The sequence below is a fragment of the Argopecten irradians genome, chromosome 9, assembly GCF_041381155.1.
Source record: "Argopecten irradians isolate NY chromosome 9, Ai_NY, whole genome shotgun sequence".
NCBI classification, from domain to species: domain Eukaryota; kingdom Metazoa; phylum Mollusca; class Bivalvia; order Pectinida; family Pectinidae; genus Argopecten; species Argopecten irradians.
The window spans coordinates 7,500,964-7,520,030 of record NC_091142.1 but is presented as its reverse complement, the minus strand read 5'-3'; the positions used below and the strand labels follow the sequence as shown (position 1 = coordinate 7,520,030).

Below are 19,067 nucleotides of genomic sequence, written 5' to 3'. Positions count from 1 at the left end.
TTCTTCAGTTTGTACAACTGTGTAAAACACCTTGTGTTTGTACAACTGTTTAAAATACTTTCAGTTTGTACAACTGTATAAAACACCTTGAGTTTGCACAACTGTGTAAAACATCTTCAGTTTGTACAACTGTGATAAAGCACCTACAGTTTGTACAAATATGCAAAGCACCTTCAATTTGTACAACCATGTAAATCACCTTCAGTTTCTACCTTTGAGGTGGTGTGTTTATTCACCTTGACCTTCACACACAACACACGCCTGGAATAGCCATACATACCTCTAGATTTCATGAAAATCCTTCCACGGTTTGTGACCGGACCTGGACGTTTCTGGTCCAGGGGGTTTTGTATGGTAGTGGGAGTCACTTAGTCGTCAGATCGTCACATTCCTACTAGTCCAATATGGATAGTAGTCTATCAACATGGCAGAACAACAGCTTAGCTCTACTCAACACACAACCATGTGTGTACATCCGAAACAATCCACACACGCACCAACACACGACGACACCACGGCATGTACTATGCAATCCTCACAAGAATCACCCAGTGCAATGAGATGCAGTGTAATAGTCTCCAGTCTATAGTGGTCTGGTACTATGTATACCGGGGAGAAATGTCTACCCAGCCTAACGGCACTGATGTACAGAAATGGCTGGTGCCTGTAGCTCTCTGATCAATCTGACACACACTCTCTCTGTTATTCTGAGATGATCAATAGCCACACGGCATGGGTAATACCACCTATAACAATGTTCTGGAATTAAATCTACCATTCCTCAACACTCACAGATCTGTCAAATGACCATTCAGCATAGCCACATATCTGTCAAATAACCATTCAGAATAGCCACAGATCTGTCAATTGACCATTCAGAATAGACATATACTGTCAAACGTTTATTCACGATAAACTCATATCTTTCAAATGACCATTCAAAATAGCCACAGATCTGTCAAATGACCATTTTAAATAGACACATATCTGTCAAATGACCATTCAGCATAGCCACATATCTGTCAAATAACCATTTAGAATAGTCACAGATCTGTCAATTGAGCATTCAGAATAGACATATATCTGTCAAATGACCATTCAGAATAGACATATATCTGTCAAATGACTATTCAGCATATAGCCAAAGATCTGTCAAATGATCATTCTGAATAGACACATATCTGTCAAATGACCATTCTAAATTGACACAGATCTGTGAAATTACTATTCAGATTTAGTTTTGGTTTTATTATATATAATTAGTATTAAAGATGTGCCAGGTACTCGGAGAAAAACCATCTAACAAGCAGTCAGTACCTGGCAACTGCCCGACATGGGATTTGAACCAGCATCCCGGAGGGCTTGTGGTAATATGTCGGGACATCTTACCACTCAGCCACTGCAGCCCACTGCCTGGTGCTATTCAGAATAGCCACATGCATATCTGTCAAATGACTATTCAGAATAGCTGCAAGTTTATCAAATGACAATTAATGATATTGGCAAACATCTAAAGTTCAAAACCACGAAAAGAAGATCCCATGAATATTTTGAGTTCTACAAGATTGAAGAAAATGGAGACGTACCAGAACAGTAAGCAGGTGTACTTGTACTTTTGTACCACAGACTACTTAAGGATTCGGAGTCCTATGATGGTACCTTGAGGAACCGTACAGGGACCTGTAAAGGCTGTGAGCTGAGAGTCTAGCAGGCTGAGGACAGCCAAGAGACACGGGAGACAGGCGCGCTGCAGGAATATTCTCTGTATCCTATTGATTTTCTACTACCAGTTTCCTAAGATAAACACCAAGCTTTAAATTGCCTTTTACTCCAAAATATTAATGTGATTACATAATTGAAATCCCCCATCAAATATTTATCAATTTCTACCAATTAATGCATGAATGAAAATATTAGCAGACTAATAGTTATAGAAGTATGCTGCACAAAAACAACAAATTCTATAAAATCCTGTAGAAATGCCAGTTGCAGTTTCACTGATGAGGCTGTGATGACAGAATATTTCTTGTATGCAGAATGAACAACTGATCCAACCCTATTGCACTCCCTGAAAGATGCTGAGCAAGCAAAACAGATCTTTGCCACTCCAAACAGACTAGGGCAAGTCTAAGGAAGCAAATTATACACCAGAGAAGTTAGTGCTAAAGCTGTCCCAGTGCCAAAAGGATTCCTACTTGAAATCTGCATAATCAATACGGTCCTTTACAGACGGTTAACATTTGGTGTTGACTCCGCCACCAGGGGGCAGCAATGTCACACCTACGTCGCAATTATCGTCTGTGGCCCTACAACAGAGTTATCTCCCCTTTTTAGTGAAAATGGCGTAAATTGATTTTCATCAGCAATATTGACATTTTCAATAGTAAATCTTTGTCCAATCTATCATGGAATGTAATTCACAGCTATAACATTGATACCAGGGATAAAATTGACCTTTGTTATTTTTTAACATGCTTGCATGGTTTTAAAAATTTCTTAGCGATTCTCTCGTATATATATATATGGCTATTAGTGGCTTATTATATTAGGTCGCAATAGGTTTATCAGCTTAACACATATACATCAGTATCATTTGATATTATCCAAAATTGAACATAAAAGAGATTTGAAATATTGGCTACAAATAAAACCTAACCTGAAATCCAGAGTTTTTCCTGCATGTAATTAACTGTGTTATATTGCTAGTGGCATGTGTGTGCGGGAAATCTGCGCCAAATCAATACAAAGTCTGCTGCCGTGTTTTTCTTCCTGCATCAAGGTTAATTAATGCGTGTTTTATTGTACAAACCAGTAAACTTTTTGTTTCCTAAATAACCTCGGTCATAAACTGGTCATGGCATAGTATTTTATCATTGTTTTGATTAATCATGATTAATTAATTAGTGTGTCTTGCAGTCTTGTTTTGTTTGTGTTTTAACTTGACCTCCAAAGTGCAACAGAACATTTTCCGACCATTGTCAGGCCAGGTCCTGCATATTTCACTACCATGTGTAGATTCGTCATCTCATGATTGGACGATAATAAGAATAGCCATGCCAATATTTACTATGAACAACTTGATAAATCTATCTTGATTTATGCAAAATTTCAACAACCTCAAAGTCTATAATTTAAAATTTTTGCATTTTGATAAAGTAAAGGATACTTTGGCTTTCTCCACAAACAAACCTTGCCGGACCTTAAAGAAGTTTGGATGTTAATGGGACGTTAAAAACTGAAATACTAACTTAGTGTCAAAAAACATGTACAAATATATCAGAAATAAAACTCTTGGGTTCATGGGTAAGTATGATAGATCACAATGACCTAATTATATATTGTGTATTGTGTAGAAGGTATAGCTAGCCCCACTAATCAAGTTTATGTGGAAAAAAATTAAAGCCAAAGTGTGGGATATACTGATTGAGGCCAGAAACTTGTTAGTACCAGTAATACTATAAGACTCTTTCATATGTAGATTCTATATGAGTAAAACCAACATGTATCTAAAAATAATGTTAAAATCTGAGAAACCTGTCATGAGGTTGCCATATAATACAGTCTCATACGACAGGATATGTGTTGCATGGGATAAGTCAGTATTACACCCGTAGGTAAGAAATTATAGTACTATGAGTTCACCAGACCTGATGAACTGTGAACAAAACACGAGAGTACCTAACCAGCTACATCAGCACCTTACAATGTCAACAAAAGTTCATCTTCAGGTACATAACACGAATACCACAGACTCACTGAACCTAAACAGGTTAACACAAAATACTAACAACCATATATATATATATCAGTCTGTCAGCCGGTCACACACTTAACAGTTAGGAAGCTAGTTAAGCTAACTATCAAATTGTATACATTTTAACTATCTATCTACTGTTGGTTGTATATCTACTATTATATAACCTTTATAGTTATCTAGTTATGAATTTCTAGTCATATAAGTGCGTTTTCACTTTAAAAGTTGTCCTGTATGATGTCTACTTTATGTAATCATAAATGTTTTGTATGTAAATGCCCCATGTGGGACCTTGATTGGTTTAATAAACATTGTCTATTGTCTATAGGCTTGTTCTAAACTGAAACATCATTATCTATGTATAGTAAAACCTATCTAAAATGGTCTTTATAGCCAAGTGGTTTTCATCTTTTTTTTTTTTAAATATTTGATTAAATCAGATAAATTTAACATAAGACTAGGCAGCTGGATTGGGATGACTGGTTCTCGCCTGTTTTCAGTATAATGTGACCAGGTGGGGTGTATGTGATCGATGTCCTGTGTCTCTGTCCGTATGTTTCAGTTGGATAGCACTATAAAATGGACCACAGTTTCCACTGTTGTAAGGAGACACAGCACGATTATACCACAGCCTCCCAAAAACATAGACATTCACATACAATGTACTACCATACAGCCTAAAGGCTGTCCTTACATGACCATAGCTGTTACCAAATGTAAGATGTTACAACTAATTAAGTACAAACATTATAACGGCGTTTTGTTTGATTCAAGGTCACAATCACCTCTTTGAAACCTTCAGTCTCTAGTTCCGGTCATCAGAATAGTCTTAAAACAATCCTCAGAGATTGTACGAATCTCAGCTCAGGCCCTGATTTCTCACACAAGCTTAAGTCACAAACTTTAACATAAGTTTCATAAGGAGAAAAACATAAATTTTGTCTGCACTTTTTTGTTGTTGAAATCAAGGCCTGATCCTACAGGGCAGGTGGGGCTAACAAGAGGAAATAAAGGTAACTCATTTAAATTGCTACTACTCAAAGAGTTCTGCATTAAAATGTAACAATGGGCGTTAGAATCATCACCGGGTATAGGTAAACAGAATATGGCAACATTTCATTTAAATTCTTAATGTTACAATACCTTACTACATGATACATATAATAAACAACATTTTGTTTGTGTTGTTTACGTCACCCTAAATCAACAACATATAAAAGCCTCATAAACAACAATAGAGACAATACTGTAGTGTATATATATATGCACCAACAAGAAATGTCAATATGATAATCATATACATATATAAACTCCCATAGATTTACCAATTAAAACTTACCTCAAATTACCACAGATTCCACAAACCAAACAAATCTAATCTCTTAGATATCCACCAGATATATATACGGCCTAAAGGAAGTTGGAAAAACCACCCACTGGTTTGCCTAGAGCTGCCTGTGTCTCTTGTACACAATCAAGACAGATCGGTGGTGGACCGACAGTGGAATCGGTACATGTCTATCTATTATTGATGGGGCTTGCAAACAAATTTCTGCCGTCACTTTATGGTAACTTCTGACTACAGTCATGCATATAAATTGGCCTGATTATTGCGAATAACTGGGACCCCCCTCATCTATGTACTCTGTATTCAAACAGACATGCATGCAGTTCAACACCGAAATGACAAATGCAATCAAAAAAATAAAATAAGGATTTTAATAAATTTGAATTCATCTGTCTGATTTTTTTTTTCAATATTCATAAATAATCTTGAATATTTTTTGAGAAAAAAAACCTAATCAAAATTCAAATTTTTTTCATCATTTCTAAAGCATCTTTTTTTGTATGTAATGACTGAATGTGTGGGTACTGAAGGTAGCCAGATATGGGTAACCACATATATAGGCAACAGGTTATGTGTAACGGGATATAGGTAACAGGATATATGGGTAACCGGATATGAGTAGCCAGATATGCTCCTGACCTCCCCTCAACTTCCCCATTCAATTACATGTCGCGGGTGTGAACAGGAAAAAACACTCCAAAATAAATCAATGAATATTTTCCCAATATATTTCCAATTCATCACTGGCTAATTCTGCCACGTCATATGGTCATGTAGTAAATATTGTATGACATACATGTGATAATGCTATAGTGAGGTCATAGTTGATATCACTTAAATTACATTATAATCAATATACTGGAATATTCAGCATGTTTTCCAATGTAACTTATATCATTCATTCCTGAAGCCATATTCAGGTTCTCTAAGTCCAGAAATTTAAATTCCAAGACCAGACCTGCAGTTCACATAATATGTAATTTCCACTTCTGGCAACTGCCCCACGTGTGATTCAAACTAGAAACCCAGAGGGGGAGGTCTCATGGTAATGTGTCGGGACATGTTAACCACTCAGCCACTGCGACCCAATATATCATTAACCCTCAAAATATATTTGATAATCAAGTACAAATTAACCCACATTCCCTCAATTTTGCAAAACAGACACATCACAGTGTTGTGGATATCTGGAGGCAAAGTAAGTATGTTCCATATTGAATGACTCCCATTGTATGTTACATATTGAAGGCCTTGTGTTGTATGTTACATATTGAAGGCCTTGTGTTGTATTTTACATATTGAAGGCTTCATGTTGTATGTTACATGTTGAAGGCCTCTATACTATGTGTTGTATGTTACATATTGAAGGCCTCATGTTGTATGTTACATATTGAAGGCCTTGTGTTATATATTGAAGGCCTCATGTTGTATGTTACATATTAAAGGCCTTGTGTTATGTTATATACTGAAGGCCCTGCGTTGTATGTTACATATTGAAGGCCTCGTGTTGTATGTTACATATTGAAGGCCTTGTGTTGTATTTACATATTGAAGGCCTTGTGTTGTATGTTACATATTGAAGGCCTTGTGTTGTATGTTACATATTGAAGGCCTCTGTTGTATGTTACATATTGAAGGCCTTGTGTTATATGTTACATATGAAGGCCTGTTGTATGTTACATATTGAAGGCCTCGTGTTGTATGTTACATATTGAAGGCCTTGTGTTGTATGTTACATATTGAAGGCCTTGTGTTGTATGTTACATATTGAAGGCCTCGTGTTGTATGTTACATATTGAAGGCCTTGTGTTATATGTTATATACTGAAGGCCCTGCGTTGTAAGTTACATATTGAAGGCCTCGTGTTGTATGTTACATATTGAAGGCCTTGTGTTATATGTTATATATTGAAGGCTTCATGTTGTATGTTACATATATGAAGGCCTTGTGTTTATGTTACATATTGAAGGCCTTGTGTTGTATGTTACATATTGAAGGCCTTGTGTTGTATGTTACATATTGAAGGCTTTGTGTTGTATGTTACATATTGAAGGCCTCGTGTGTTGTATGTTACATATTGAAGGCCTTGTGTTGTATGTTACATATTGAAGGCCTTGTGTTGTATGTTACATATTGAAGGCTTCATGTTGTATGTTACATATTGAAGGCCTTGTGTTGTATGTTACATATTGAAGGCCTCATGTTGTATGTTACATATTGAAGGCCTTGTGTTGTATGTTACATATTGAAGGCCTTGTGTTGTATGTTACATATTGAAGGCCTCGTGTTGTATGTTATATATTGAAGGCCTTGTGTTTTATGTTACATATTGAAGGCCTTGTGTTGTATGTTACATATTGAAGGCCTTGTGTTGTATGTTACATATTGAAGGCCTCATGTTGTATGTTACATATTGAAGGCTTTGTGTTGTATGTTACATATTGAAGGCCTTCATGTTGTATGTTACATATTGAAGGCCTTGTGTTGTATGTTACATATTGAAGGCCTCATGTTGTATGTTACATATTGAAGGCCTTGTGTTGTATGTTACATATTGAAGGCCTCATGTTGTATGTTATATATTGAAGGCCTTGTGTTGTATGTTACATATTGAAGGCCTTGTGTTGTATGTTACATATTGAAGGCCTCTTGTTGTATGTTACATATTGAAGGCCTCGTGTTGTATGTTACATATTGAAGTCCTCGTGTTGTATGTTACATATTGAAGGCCTTGTGTTGTATGTTACATATTGAAGGCCTTGTGTTGTATGTTACATATTGAAGGCCTTGTGTTGTATGTTACATATTGAAGGCCTCATGTTGTATGTTATATATTGAAGGCCTCTTGTTGTATGTTACATATTGAAGGCCTCATGTTGTTTGTTATATATTGAAGGCCTTGTGTTTTATGTTACATATTGAAGGCCTTGTGTTGTATGTTACATATTGAAGGCCTTGTGTTGTATGTTACATATTGAAGGCCTTGTGTTGTATGTTACATATTGAAGGCCTCATGTTGTATGTTACATATTGAAGGCCTCATGTTGTATGTTACATATTGAAGGCCTTGTGTTGTATGTTACATATTGAAGGCCTCGTGTTGTATGTTACATATTGAAGGCCTTGTGTTGTATGTTACATATTGAAGGCCTTGTGTTGTATGTTACATATTGAAGGCCTCATGTTGTATGTTACATATTGAAGGCCTTGTGTTGTATGTTACATATTGAAGGCTTGTGTTGTATGTTACATATTGAAGGCCTCATGTTGTATGTTATATATATTGAAGGCCTTGTGTTTTATGTTACATATTGAAGGCCTTGTGTTGTATGTTACATATTGAAGGCCTCTTGTTGTATGTTATATATTGAAGGCCTTGTGTTGTATGTTACATATTGAAGGCCTTGTGTTGTATGTTACATATTGAAGGCCTCATGTTGTTTGTTATATATTGAAGGCCTCTTGTTGTATGTTACATATCGAAGGTCTTGTGTTGTATGTTACACATTGAAGGTCTTGTGTTGTATGTTACATACTGAAGTCCTCGTGTTGTATGTTACATATTGAAGGCCTCTTGTTGTATGTTACATACTGAAGGCCTTGTGTTTTGTGTTACATATTGAAGGCCTTGTGTTGTATGCTACATATTGAAGGCCTTGTGTTGTATGTTACATATTGAAGGCCTTGTGTTGTATGTTACATATTGAAGGCCTCGTGTTGTAAGATACATATTGAAGGCCTCGTGTTGTAAGTTACATATTGAAGGCCTTGTGTTGTAAGTTACATATAGAAGGCCTCGTGTTGTAAGTTACATATTGAAGGCCTCGTGTTGTAAGTTACATATTGAAGGCCTCACGATTGAAGCCCTCGCGCTGTCAGTTATATATATAATGTACCAGTTTAGATGACTTACTCTTGCATTCAGTTACTGAATGCGGAAAAACAACAACAAGGAAATTAAACATAGCTGTCTGTTTTTTCACTATGAATGATTAACATCTGTACATGCATAGAAAGTGTTTTTGCTAAAATCACACAAAATTATGCAATATTCCTACCAATTCAATTCATCTAGCTACATGCATCTTAAAAATTCATCTTATTCAAATCTGATGTTCAATGTGAAGATTGTGAAAATTCAAGTAAAATGTACCTGGTAACATCAAAATTTCCATTTTCCCCCCAGACATTCAAGTGACAAAAAAAGACTTCTGACAAAAATGCTCTGAAACCTATACATGATCTTGAACTTGCCCCAGTGTGTCCATGATAATTATCGTTTTACCAGCTATCTAGCCAAATGACTGCTAATTATCACCTTGGACTTTTACTCACCTGATGAGGTTTCCATGGAAACATCATTAACAACGTTGTTTTGTAACTTGAACCTCATCATCAGGTTTCTAGTTATTGCACTCCATCGGAATCTTTCAGCTGTCCACACCACGGCTGTATACCCAAGCACATGTATAATCCACAGGTATCAGACTTGGAGTAGTCTAAATGCCAGCGATGCACATATGCAAAGTTAGGTCAACCCCGGAACAGATAGCATTATCTGTGTAGGAGAAGCTGTAGTGTATTGTCTAAGCTGATCTTACAAGACCTCCTGTGTGTTGTACTTCCTTATGCTAGAGAGTGTATATATATATGATTGAAAGCCTGATCTGAGGCCTGTTGTAGAACACTTCCTGTGTCTTTTGATTCGAGCTGATTATAATAGCCACTATACAATGTTAGTTACATGGCGACAGCTAACTCATGTACCATAGCTAGTCACATAAACATCCCTAATGTCATGATAATTTTAATTTTGAGGCATATTTTATTATGAAGTAAAAGTAAATTCATTGTAAAATCACAAAATCCTAAGAATGAGAAAAACACCTACATTCATAAAAATGTAAGTGTAAGTATAGTGCACATCTTTCCCAAGGAAGCAATGATGAAGTTTTAAAACAATCAACTGTTTATGATATAAAGAGAAAATTCATCTATCAATTGAATTTCTGGCTAGAAATAAAACACTGGTATCCTACCCAGACCTATTGATACTGGCTATCTTACAAGATATACCGTCACACGAATGTATCATGATCTTAAATCTAATTATAATATATATTATTGATTAATTAAGAGTTAATTAGCAAATCATTGAGAAAAAGTGCAGTTGTAACAATTCATGGACAGATTATAGAATTTATTTCAATGACTCAAACTTTTTGCAAACAAAGGGAGGCAACTCCACTATCCTGTGGTATACAAATATAGCTTATCAAATCTTTCCTAAGATGATAATAAGAACTTGGATTGTTCATCATGTTTGTTCTGTATCAGACTGGGATAGATTACATGAGTAGACATGTAAGTTTGGATACTTATCAACACTAGTCTACCACACTGGCCATACACAACTCTAGGACCGTCTGCCAACATACACCAATCTACAACAACATCCGCAAACAAAAATTGGCAGGACTTTTCTGCAGGTTTTTTGGTCGGGACGTTTTCTGACATATGTAAGGTAGTTTACTGAATCACAACCACAAACACAAATTGGCAGGATTTTTTGTAGGCTTTTTGGTCGGGACGTTCTCTGACATGTGTATGGTACTCCCTTACTGAATAACTGCAAACGAAAATAAACTGGATTTTTCTTTAGGTTTTTTGGTCGGAGCGTTTTCTAACATATATATATGAAACCTTTACTGAATTTACTGAATAACAACAGCAAATTAGAACTGGCAGGATTTTTCTAAATACACTGTAGGTTATTTGGTCCGGACGTTATTTTACATGTGTATGGTAAAATTTACCGATCGCTACAGCGACAAAAACTGTACGTACAAACCGACCAGAAATGATCCACTTCCTGTTCCAGGGATTCGTACAGGAAGTGATATATGTGTTGTGTACCGACGTTGACTTGACACATCTATACACTAGATAGTTGTGTGATCACAGCATGAGCAACCAAAACAACACCTGTATCTTATAAATTCTGATCTACAATTATAAACCTCCAATGAATAGTTCAAAACAGAAATAACATGATATGGCAAATTGTAACTACCATATTCACCATAATTTGTGCCCCCTCTCTTGTGAGCGCCCCTCTCCTTTCCTGCAGTAGAAGTTGAAGTTGTATAAACGTCTCTATCCCATAGATTTTACAATGTTTTACAACATTTGAATCACGACAAAATAATGCATCTTAAAAGTTAAAAGGCATATGAATGTTTACTGTAACAGATAATGTGTCATGAGTTCAGAAAGAGTTATAATATGGCCGACATTTTTCGTCTACAACTTACATTTCGGTACACTAATATCCCATCCCTTTGTAATAAACTTTTAAGTGCCCTGGGCGATAATTACAGCGAACACGGTATTACTCATTTATGACATGTATGGAGGTACCCATAATACCAATAATGTGAACAGTTTACCTGATCATTTCGAAGTTTTGTTAACCAAACCCAGATTTGTTAATGCATTATTTGGATTATTAATATTATCCAAATCTAGGATTGAATATTCAAACTTGTATATATAAATTAGACAATTAAAAAAAAATTGTTTTATAACTAGCATTATGTCAGTATGACATGAAAGACGTCCTTTAATTGCAATTAATTGCAAAATGATTCTGAATCCAAACATGTTTCACACCATTTGGATATATATCTAAACCTCCGTAGTAATCATAGTTTCAATGGGTCAATTGATATCATTTTGTTGTTACTTGAATACCATAGTAACACATTATGGCCATGACAGAATTCATATAGTCCCCAATGGACATACATACAGGTAATATATATAATCTATATATTAATTTTATACATTCAATCTATATAATAATGATTAAATCTTACTTCAATTTACATTACATTTAGGAATTTAATCATTTAGGAATGATTAATCTCACTGTCTGGAATTTTGAATTATTGGTCATTTGAGGCTCCATTTCAAAACAAACACTTTGAATAAAAAATATGGATTTTGAATATAATATAAAACTGATGCATGTGTGTTTAAGAGTTTGAGATGAATATCATTTTGGTTTCAACTGTATTGATAAACGCAACAGCAGGTATTTAAGTGATCAAGTGAAGAAAGTTTCTGTGCCTTAATTGTCCAGTTCTCTCACATGATCAAAGTCACAATTCATCCACAGCACCTATTCACCAAGAACTTATATCCAGTTATAAATTTACATGTGCATCTGAGTCCTGTACGTACCCATAGTTTTTTTAAACGACCTGTACAATTTCAAGAAATTGGTCACTTTGTCATTGTGGGACCTATTGTTCAGAGACACATTCCGTCTTTGCATATTACAGAGTTAGCTCCCTTGCGGGTAGGTATCGATTGTTACGTCATTATTTTGTGAGTACAATTCACGTCGTTTTCTCCGAAACGTATGACATTACGCTCCCAAACACATGACGTCACAATTCATACCTACCCGCAAGGGCAGATAACTCTGTAATATGCAAATTAGGAATAGATGAAAGGGACACACAGAAAATAGCTGTTGATAATTAATAAATCACTGTAATACCATATTAGCCATATGCAGGTCTCTGAAAAGAACATTTCAGTTATGCAACAAGATAAACTTATGCTCAATTCACATCCATACTATCATGACAACACCTTATTTTCATGATCAGGAATTGGTAAATATTTTGCGATAGATTTTTGATATTAAAGATCAAGTAATTTTTATTACCCTGCAAACAAAAGAGGATGGAGTTCTTATACAACTGTATACTGTAAACGCTTAAGTTTATTTTAGTGCTGTCAAATTTTAGTGCAAACATTAAAAAAATTTTAAATTATGATATTAACGTGGATATAAATCAGTGGAATGTGGTGGTTCAAAACAGGAATAATACCTTTTTACAAAATTAAGTGCTTTAAATGAAAATGCACTTAAAAGACACTGCAGAAAGCGCTAAAATAAAACTACCACTAAAAGTACATTCACAGTTTTATGCTCAAGTTAATCTGCTTCAGCCAATTTTGTGTACACCATCTTAAGCTGACTACCGTATTTGACCTAATAAGCGCCCATGTCCGTATTAGCGCCCTTCCCCTTTTGATTCCTCAATTTCAATTGCCCAGCTGGCATAAATAAGGACTAAAAATATCAAAACTATATAGGTTTGTTCTTTGATTTGCAAATATTTTAGTCTTACTAAGCATATTTTCATTTTTCAATTTTGAAACGCCCTGGGTACGTATAAGATCGAATACAGTATTTGAAAATCTGAAATAAAAAGTCTGTGCATTTGCTGAGCACCAAAGCAAGTTATGTGACAGCTTAATTTCTTCAGCAACTTCACCAATGGGACTAATTCATGTACCAGGTGATACTGTGTGGGACTAGTATTTCCAGTGGTGATGGAATGAAACTATTTATAATTTTCCCGCTGAAATGACGTTAGCGCGGGATATCATCTTTTGACGTCATTCCATCACCAATAATAGAAACAATAGTCATGCACAAACTTTATCAGGTATCACATATAGTACATGAATTATTCCCATTCTGATTGGTCAATTCATCCGATTTGTCCTTCGAAATAGAACAGGTTCTGTTAGGTCTGCTTTGCACATCTGCCTGCAGATATCTATTCTACACAACATACAGTTGTTGATTGGACCTCGGCAACAGTTTGTCTTCAGGTCCAAAAAATCATCTGTTGCCCGAAAATCAAGTTAACAAATGTTTTGTTATACCCATTGACTCAAAACAATGCATTGACATCATGAATTGTAGGTGTGATGTCACATCGGTCCAACAGCACATTTAAACAATCCATTTTAAGAGTTCTTTGGACCGCTCGATGGAACAATTAATTTATTGGCATTTTTGTCAATAGAGTTAATATAGAAACTATTTTATAAGGGTATAACTACATGTTTTACCGCATATGGTTGAGCCACATATATGGAAAAACAAACTGTGTAAACTGGCCTTTACAGAGGTAAGGAATTTGAAAACTTCAACCATTATTAACATATTCACCCCTGAAATTTCATAGTGGACTGTTCTAGTCCCAGATTTAGGAGTCTAAATGTAACCTCAGGGACAAATGAGCATTCACCTCTGAAGACACATCTAGATCTGTTTTGTTTATATATAGTGGATCAGTCCATCATGATATTTCAAAGGTGAATGAGATAAAACAGGTGATTTTCCATATCCAACCACTACAATACAATTCATTTCATCAGACTTTCACCAGAAATGTAACAGATTTAACAGATCATGTGATACAACCGCTTACCTTTTGTTCCTTTTTTCTTTTTCTTGCGTTTCTTGCTGCTGTCTGCCCCCAGGTCCGGGCCGGACATGAGGATGGGTCTGCCCTCGGGTAGGTTAGAGATGTGTGCACTCTGAGAGTTAGAAATCAGTGTACTGATTGAACTGCCGACCTTACCTAACTGGTCCTGACCCTGACCAAACGGCGGTCCCCGATCAGCGAGGTCTTTTGATTTGTGATAACGTGAATAGGTTGTCTCAACCTTCACGCCGTGACTACTTGTACTACCGTATGATTTGGGGCATGAACTTGTAAGTGGAAAGTTTATATTTTCGTCGACACCACTTGTTCTGAGAGAGGATGCGGTCGTGTTGTGCAGGGCTTTTTTACTGCGATCGAATGTGAATGTAGACTGGGGGAAAGAGCCATACTCCTCTTTACTCTCTTGTGTCATTGGAGTATAGTAGTTTCCAACACCCGTGTTGCGACCTGCGGCACATTTTCTTTGATAAAGTTTTCTGTGGGGAGTAAATTTTTCATTATCACTGTCATCATCAGTCATGAAATCGTCACTTTCAGATCGAACCGTACGGAATGTTTTCATTTCAGTACCAAAGTCAGCATCGTCCAGCTTACTGAGACTGTGGTCATACCTTGGCGAATTATCATCGTACCGTGGCGAGTCTTTGTCAGAGTCCTCGACTTCATGAGCTTCGTCATAATCTAACGAACATCCAACACGTGGTTTATGTACCTTGACTGTCGCCTGCTGTGATGGGAAATAATCAAACATTCCATGTCTCTCTTCTCCTTCACTTTCATACTCTTGGTCTGAGTAGCTCCCAATACTAGCCGTGGCTTTACTAGAATTATAAATCCCTGAATCATTGTCAGTGCGTTTCCCATTCAAGTCAACATCGTCACCGCAATGGTCTTTGAGACAGTTATTAAAAGCTACACTTGGAGGTATTATACCAGAGAATTTGTCATTTAGTTCGAATTCATCGTCTTCATCACTGCTGAATTCCTCTCCTCGCCTGGCCCTCGCTGACCCTTGCCCAAACCCTCCGCGGTTTGTGTGGGTCATTTTTCGTTCTGGGGCCAAGCTGTAATCCTTGGCGTTAAGAAACAACTGATTAAATTCTTCTTCTGGAAGTTCAGATATTTCCCTGGCTTTGTCTTTTATACATTCAACCTGTAAAATAAAATGTTGAAAACGCTTAAAATCAAGTTCTGCAAATAATTTCATCTTTAAAGTTGATTACTGGTAGAGCTGTAACAGTGTTATTGAGGAAAAAACATGCATCGCAATATCGTCCTGAGTATATTTACAATACACAAATGGAATTTATGGAAATATAGGTCGTTTACACAAGGTGACACAACCACACTACATTGTATAACAATGTTTCTATTTTTTTTATAAACTAATTGAACCAACATTCGACTAAAGGACTTTAGTGTTGGGAATCGATTGCAAATTCATGATCGATCACCAGTTTTGTGAAACCAATCGATGATCGATTAAAATCAATTATATTTGTCTTTGGTCGCACTGAAGACCGTGTACGTTTTCCAGGAAAATCATACAAACTTTCTTCTACACATGTTGCCATGTTCTCAGGTGGTTTAATTATGTTTTCACAAATATAAGCATACCCCTCTGAACGTTTACATTATTACGTATGCGTATGTGCTCTTCAATTTGTTTAGACGCTTGATATTTGAAATGAGCGACAACACAGACAAGCGATTGATTACGACAAGTGTTCTATGACATGTCTTGCGTGTTTTACTGATTGGCTTATTACACACTTTTGTTCATCATGATGTTGGACAATTCCGACGAAGCTGGATTACACATTTCTTACTTGATTAATTGGTCAAACACCCAAAACCAACAATACTCAACGAACTCGATCAATCGGAACACCACCAGAGGACTTTAAACATTGTTCAATTATTTTGTCAATATGACACTACCAGGAGTCAGTTTCTTTTTCAGCTAGTTAGTTACATATAAATATATGGGTAAGGACCTTGATATCATATATTAAAATTTTCTATGATATTGTCGTCTCCTCTCTACAATGATATATTGTTTTAGTTATCGGTGAATTTTAAAAACAAAATTACTGGGAAAACTTAAGATATATCCAAAGGTGTAACACGAATGCTTTCAAACTGTTATTTATCAATATGTCGGCAATCAAAAATATTTTTTTTAAAGAATAATAGCCAGGAGAAATTGACACAGATGTTGGAGCTATGAAATAAGGACAGATCTAGATAAAATAAGGAGCAACATTAGATTTTAAATTTTCAAAAACCACCCCAAATTTTCTTGTTCAAAGCATTGCATATCAGTGCTTCAGCAGATTTATTTTACTGGTTTTTAAAACACAGGAAATTTTAAGAAAATATGGTAGAATCTAGATTGAAGTGTTTTTATCTCTAGTTGCTTCACTTATTTGCATTCATGGTTTACAAATACAAATTTCAAAATGAGAATGATCTCCAAGGTATAAGATTGGATTTAGTTCTGTTAAATCTTGCATTCCTTGGACCCTCATAATGATGATCATTGTCTAATCAACATGTATTAATTACCCTAATTTCATTTAAAACAATTTAATAGCTAACTTCCCTTTTGGCTTGATATACCAATAGTATCGGGGTTGTATCATACATTTTAAAAACTTAAAAGTGGTATTTTGTTGGGACATAGAAGTTCATCGTCCTCAATAAATCAAGCATTTATCTGTGGAAGCTTCACTGTAGTAACTATAATTGGGAACAAAGTTAAGTTGAGGGGTTTAACTATTAAACTACAGAAATGAGGGAAGATATATATAAAACCCCTGCAATAGCATTAGGAAAGGAAAACATGTTTATTATTGCTACAGCATGTCAGTCGTCTTTGGGATAAATTTCATCATTTTGTAATATCTTATATACAAATATGTAAACTGTTAATATCTAATTATATTTAGCCTGTTGTCCCCACAAATACAGCTAGCCCACTTCCTGTCAAAACTTTGGTGTAATTACCAAAGAGTCAAATATGAAACATTTGCAACACTAAAATACTGAATAAATTCAAAATTAAATTGTAAGTGGGTCGGTTAGAGAGCATCTTGGCTGACTACACAGTTAGTAACGTGTGTGAGAGGTGAAGGTTTGATATGTCAGAGCAGGGTCATGATCACCAGCCATGAATTTACCTGTACAACTTGGTCAAAGTAATAAAACTCACTCATACAGAACATTCAACCTTCAAAACCTGTGGTTAAGGCATCAATTTGTAGAAAGTGTGGGGACTATTAGTTTTTAACTTTCGTTTGAGATATCAATTCTTGTAAAATCGCACGAAACATAACTCCTCCATATTTGAGCAAGGCAACATGGGTGCAGACATGTTGGATACGCTGCCGCCTACCTGCCTGTCCTAGCGAGAAAACCACACGTAATTGACAGTCATTCTCACAACAGAAATAGCATCGGGGTCATTTTCGTTGGTCCTTTGGGGAACGTTTTCGACTGCATTCAAAGCCCTGCCGAGGCAGACACGTCATAAAGGACAAGCGACACTGCCATCAGACGACCGCTGGATCATGAATATTTAGTAATGCAAATCACAAGGGTCAACTCAGGCCCACGCATTTGTTTAGATCACGATAAAAGGGAGATAACCGCTACTAAATGAAATGACCAATCTGTCATTTTTATTTTAGAAAAAAACTTTGTCATGCCTGTTTTTAGAATTATTTGCGCTTCAGAAGTAATAGAAATAAAATGTCAACGCCACTAGTAATTATGTTTCAAACAACAAAATTCAAAGTGGCAACTTAAAAGAGCACAAGCATGAAAAACGGCAAAAATGTGAAGAAAATATTCAAAACAAACGTGTTTCTTTCGTCCGCACCTGACTGACAGGGAGATCCTTTGGGATTATTGCGTCGTAAATGTCAAAAAATTGATTTGGGTCCTCGTTCCTAATAGCAGAGCCCAGTAAAAAGCAATACTTCCTGTAGTCTGCTACATTTTCGGCGTCTCTATCCATTTTAACATGAGGCCATCTTGGAAATATTCACCTGAATTTTTCGTCTCTAAGAAGAGTTCTCGTTTCGAACGAGATCAAATCAAAACGCGAGATTTGAATTTGAAAGCAAAAACATATGCGGAAGCGGAATGAAAGAATTGGAAAAAATCCGTACATTATCAAATGTATGTTCACATGTTTCTGATGTTGCCATTTTGATGGTGTTAATATTTTGAGCTGGCCATTTAGAATACATGTAGTCTCAGAGCAAGAAGGACTGAAATTATCATGCTTGACTTTCCGGTGATCATTCAGTCTCTTGACTTTAATTTGGTTAAAGGGTCATTGCAACCTTTCCGAAATTTTAAAAATGGGAATCGAAAACGTAATTTATAATTTTGTAGAGTTGCAAAAGTAACTATGTGGTATATTGTTAATACTGCACTTATTATACCCTTCTGAGCAATTTTATTAAAATAGGTTAAATGCTAATTTTCATAACGCGGGTCGTCTTATTATTTCCCGTCGCCCTATTCTATATTTGCATATTTCAGAGTTATCCACATTATTAATTGGGACGTCATGTGTTTTCGAGCTCACAAAATAATGACGTAAAAATCGATACCTAGCCGCAAGGGAGATAAC

At 35.9% G+C, this 19,067-nt stretch overlaps 1 protein-coding gene across 2 annotated transcripts in view; it reads right to left on the bottom strand.

Annotated features, from left to right (window-relative positions):
* The window catches only part of LOC138331288 (uncharacterized), a 53,479-nt gene extending 35,002 nt beyond the window's left edge, over positions 1-18,477 (bottom strand). Inside the window, exons 1-2 of one of the 2 annotated variants that reach the window (XM_069278808.1) lie at positions 18,306-18,477; positions 14,405-15,575 (exon numbers count right to left, since the gene is read on the bottom strand). In XM_069278808.1, the coding sequence (XP_069134909.1) occupies positions 14,405-15,575; positions 18,306-18,443 (1,309 nt within the window). In that variant the 5' untranslated portion in view covers positions 18,444-18,477. Of the gene's footprint in view, positions 1-14,404; positions 15,576-17,819; positions 17,995-18,305 lie in introns of those variants that run through there. The other variant, XM_069278810.1, reaches the window with a different exon arrangement.
* Between the last annotated feature and the right edge of the window lie 590 nt (positions 18,478-19,067).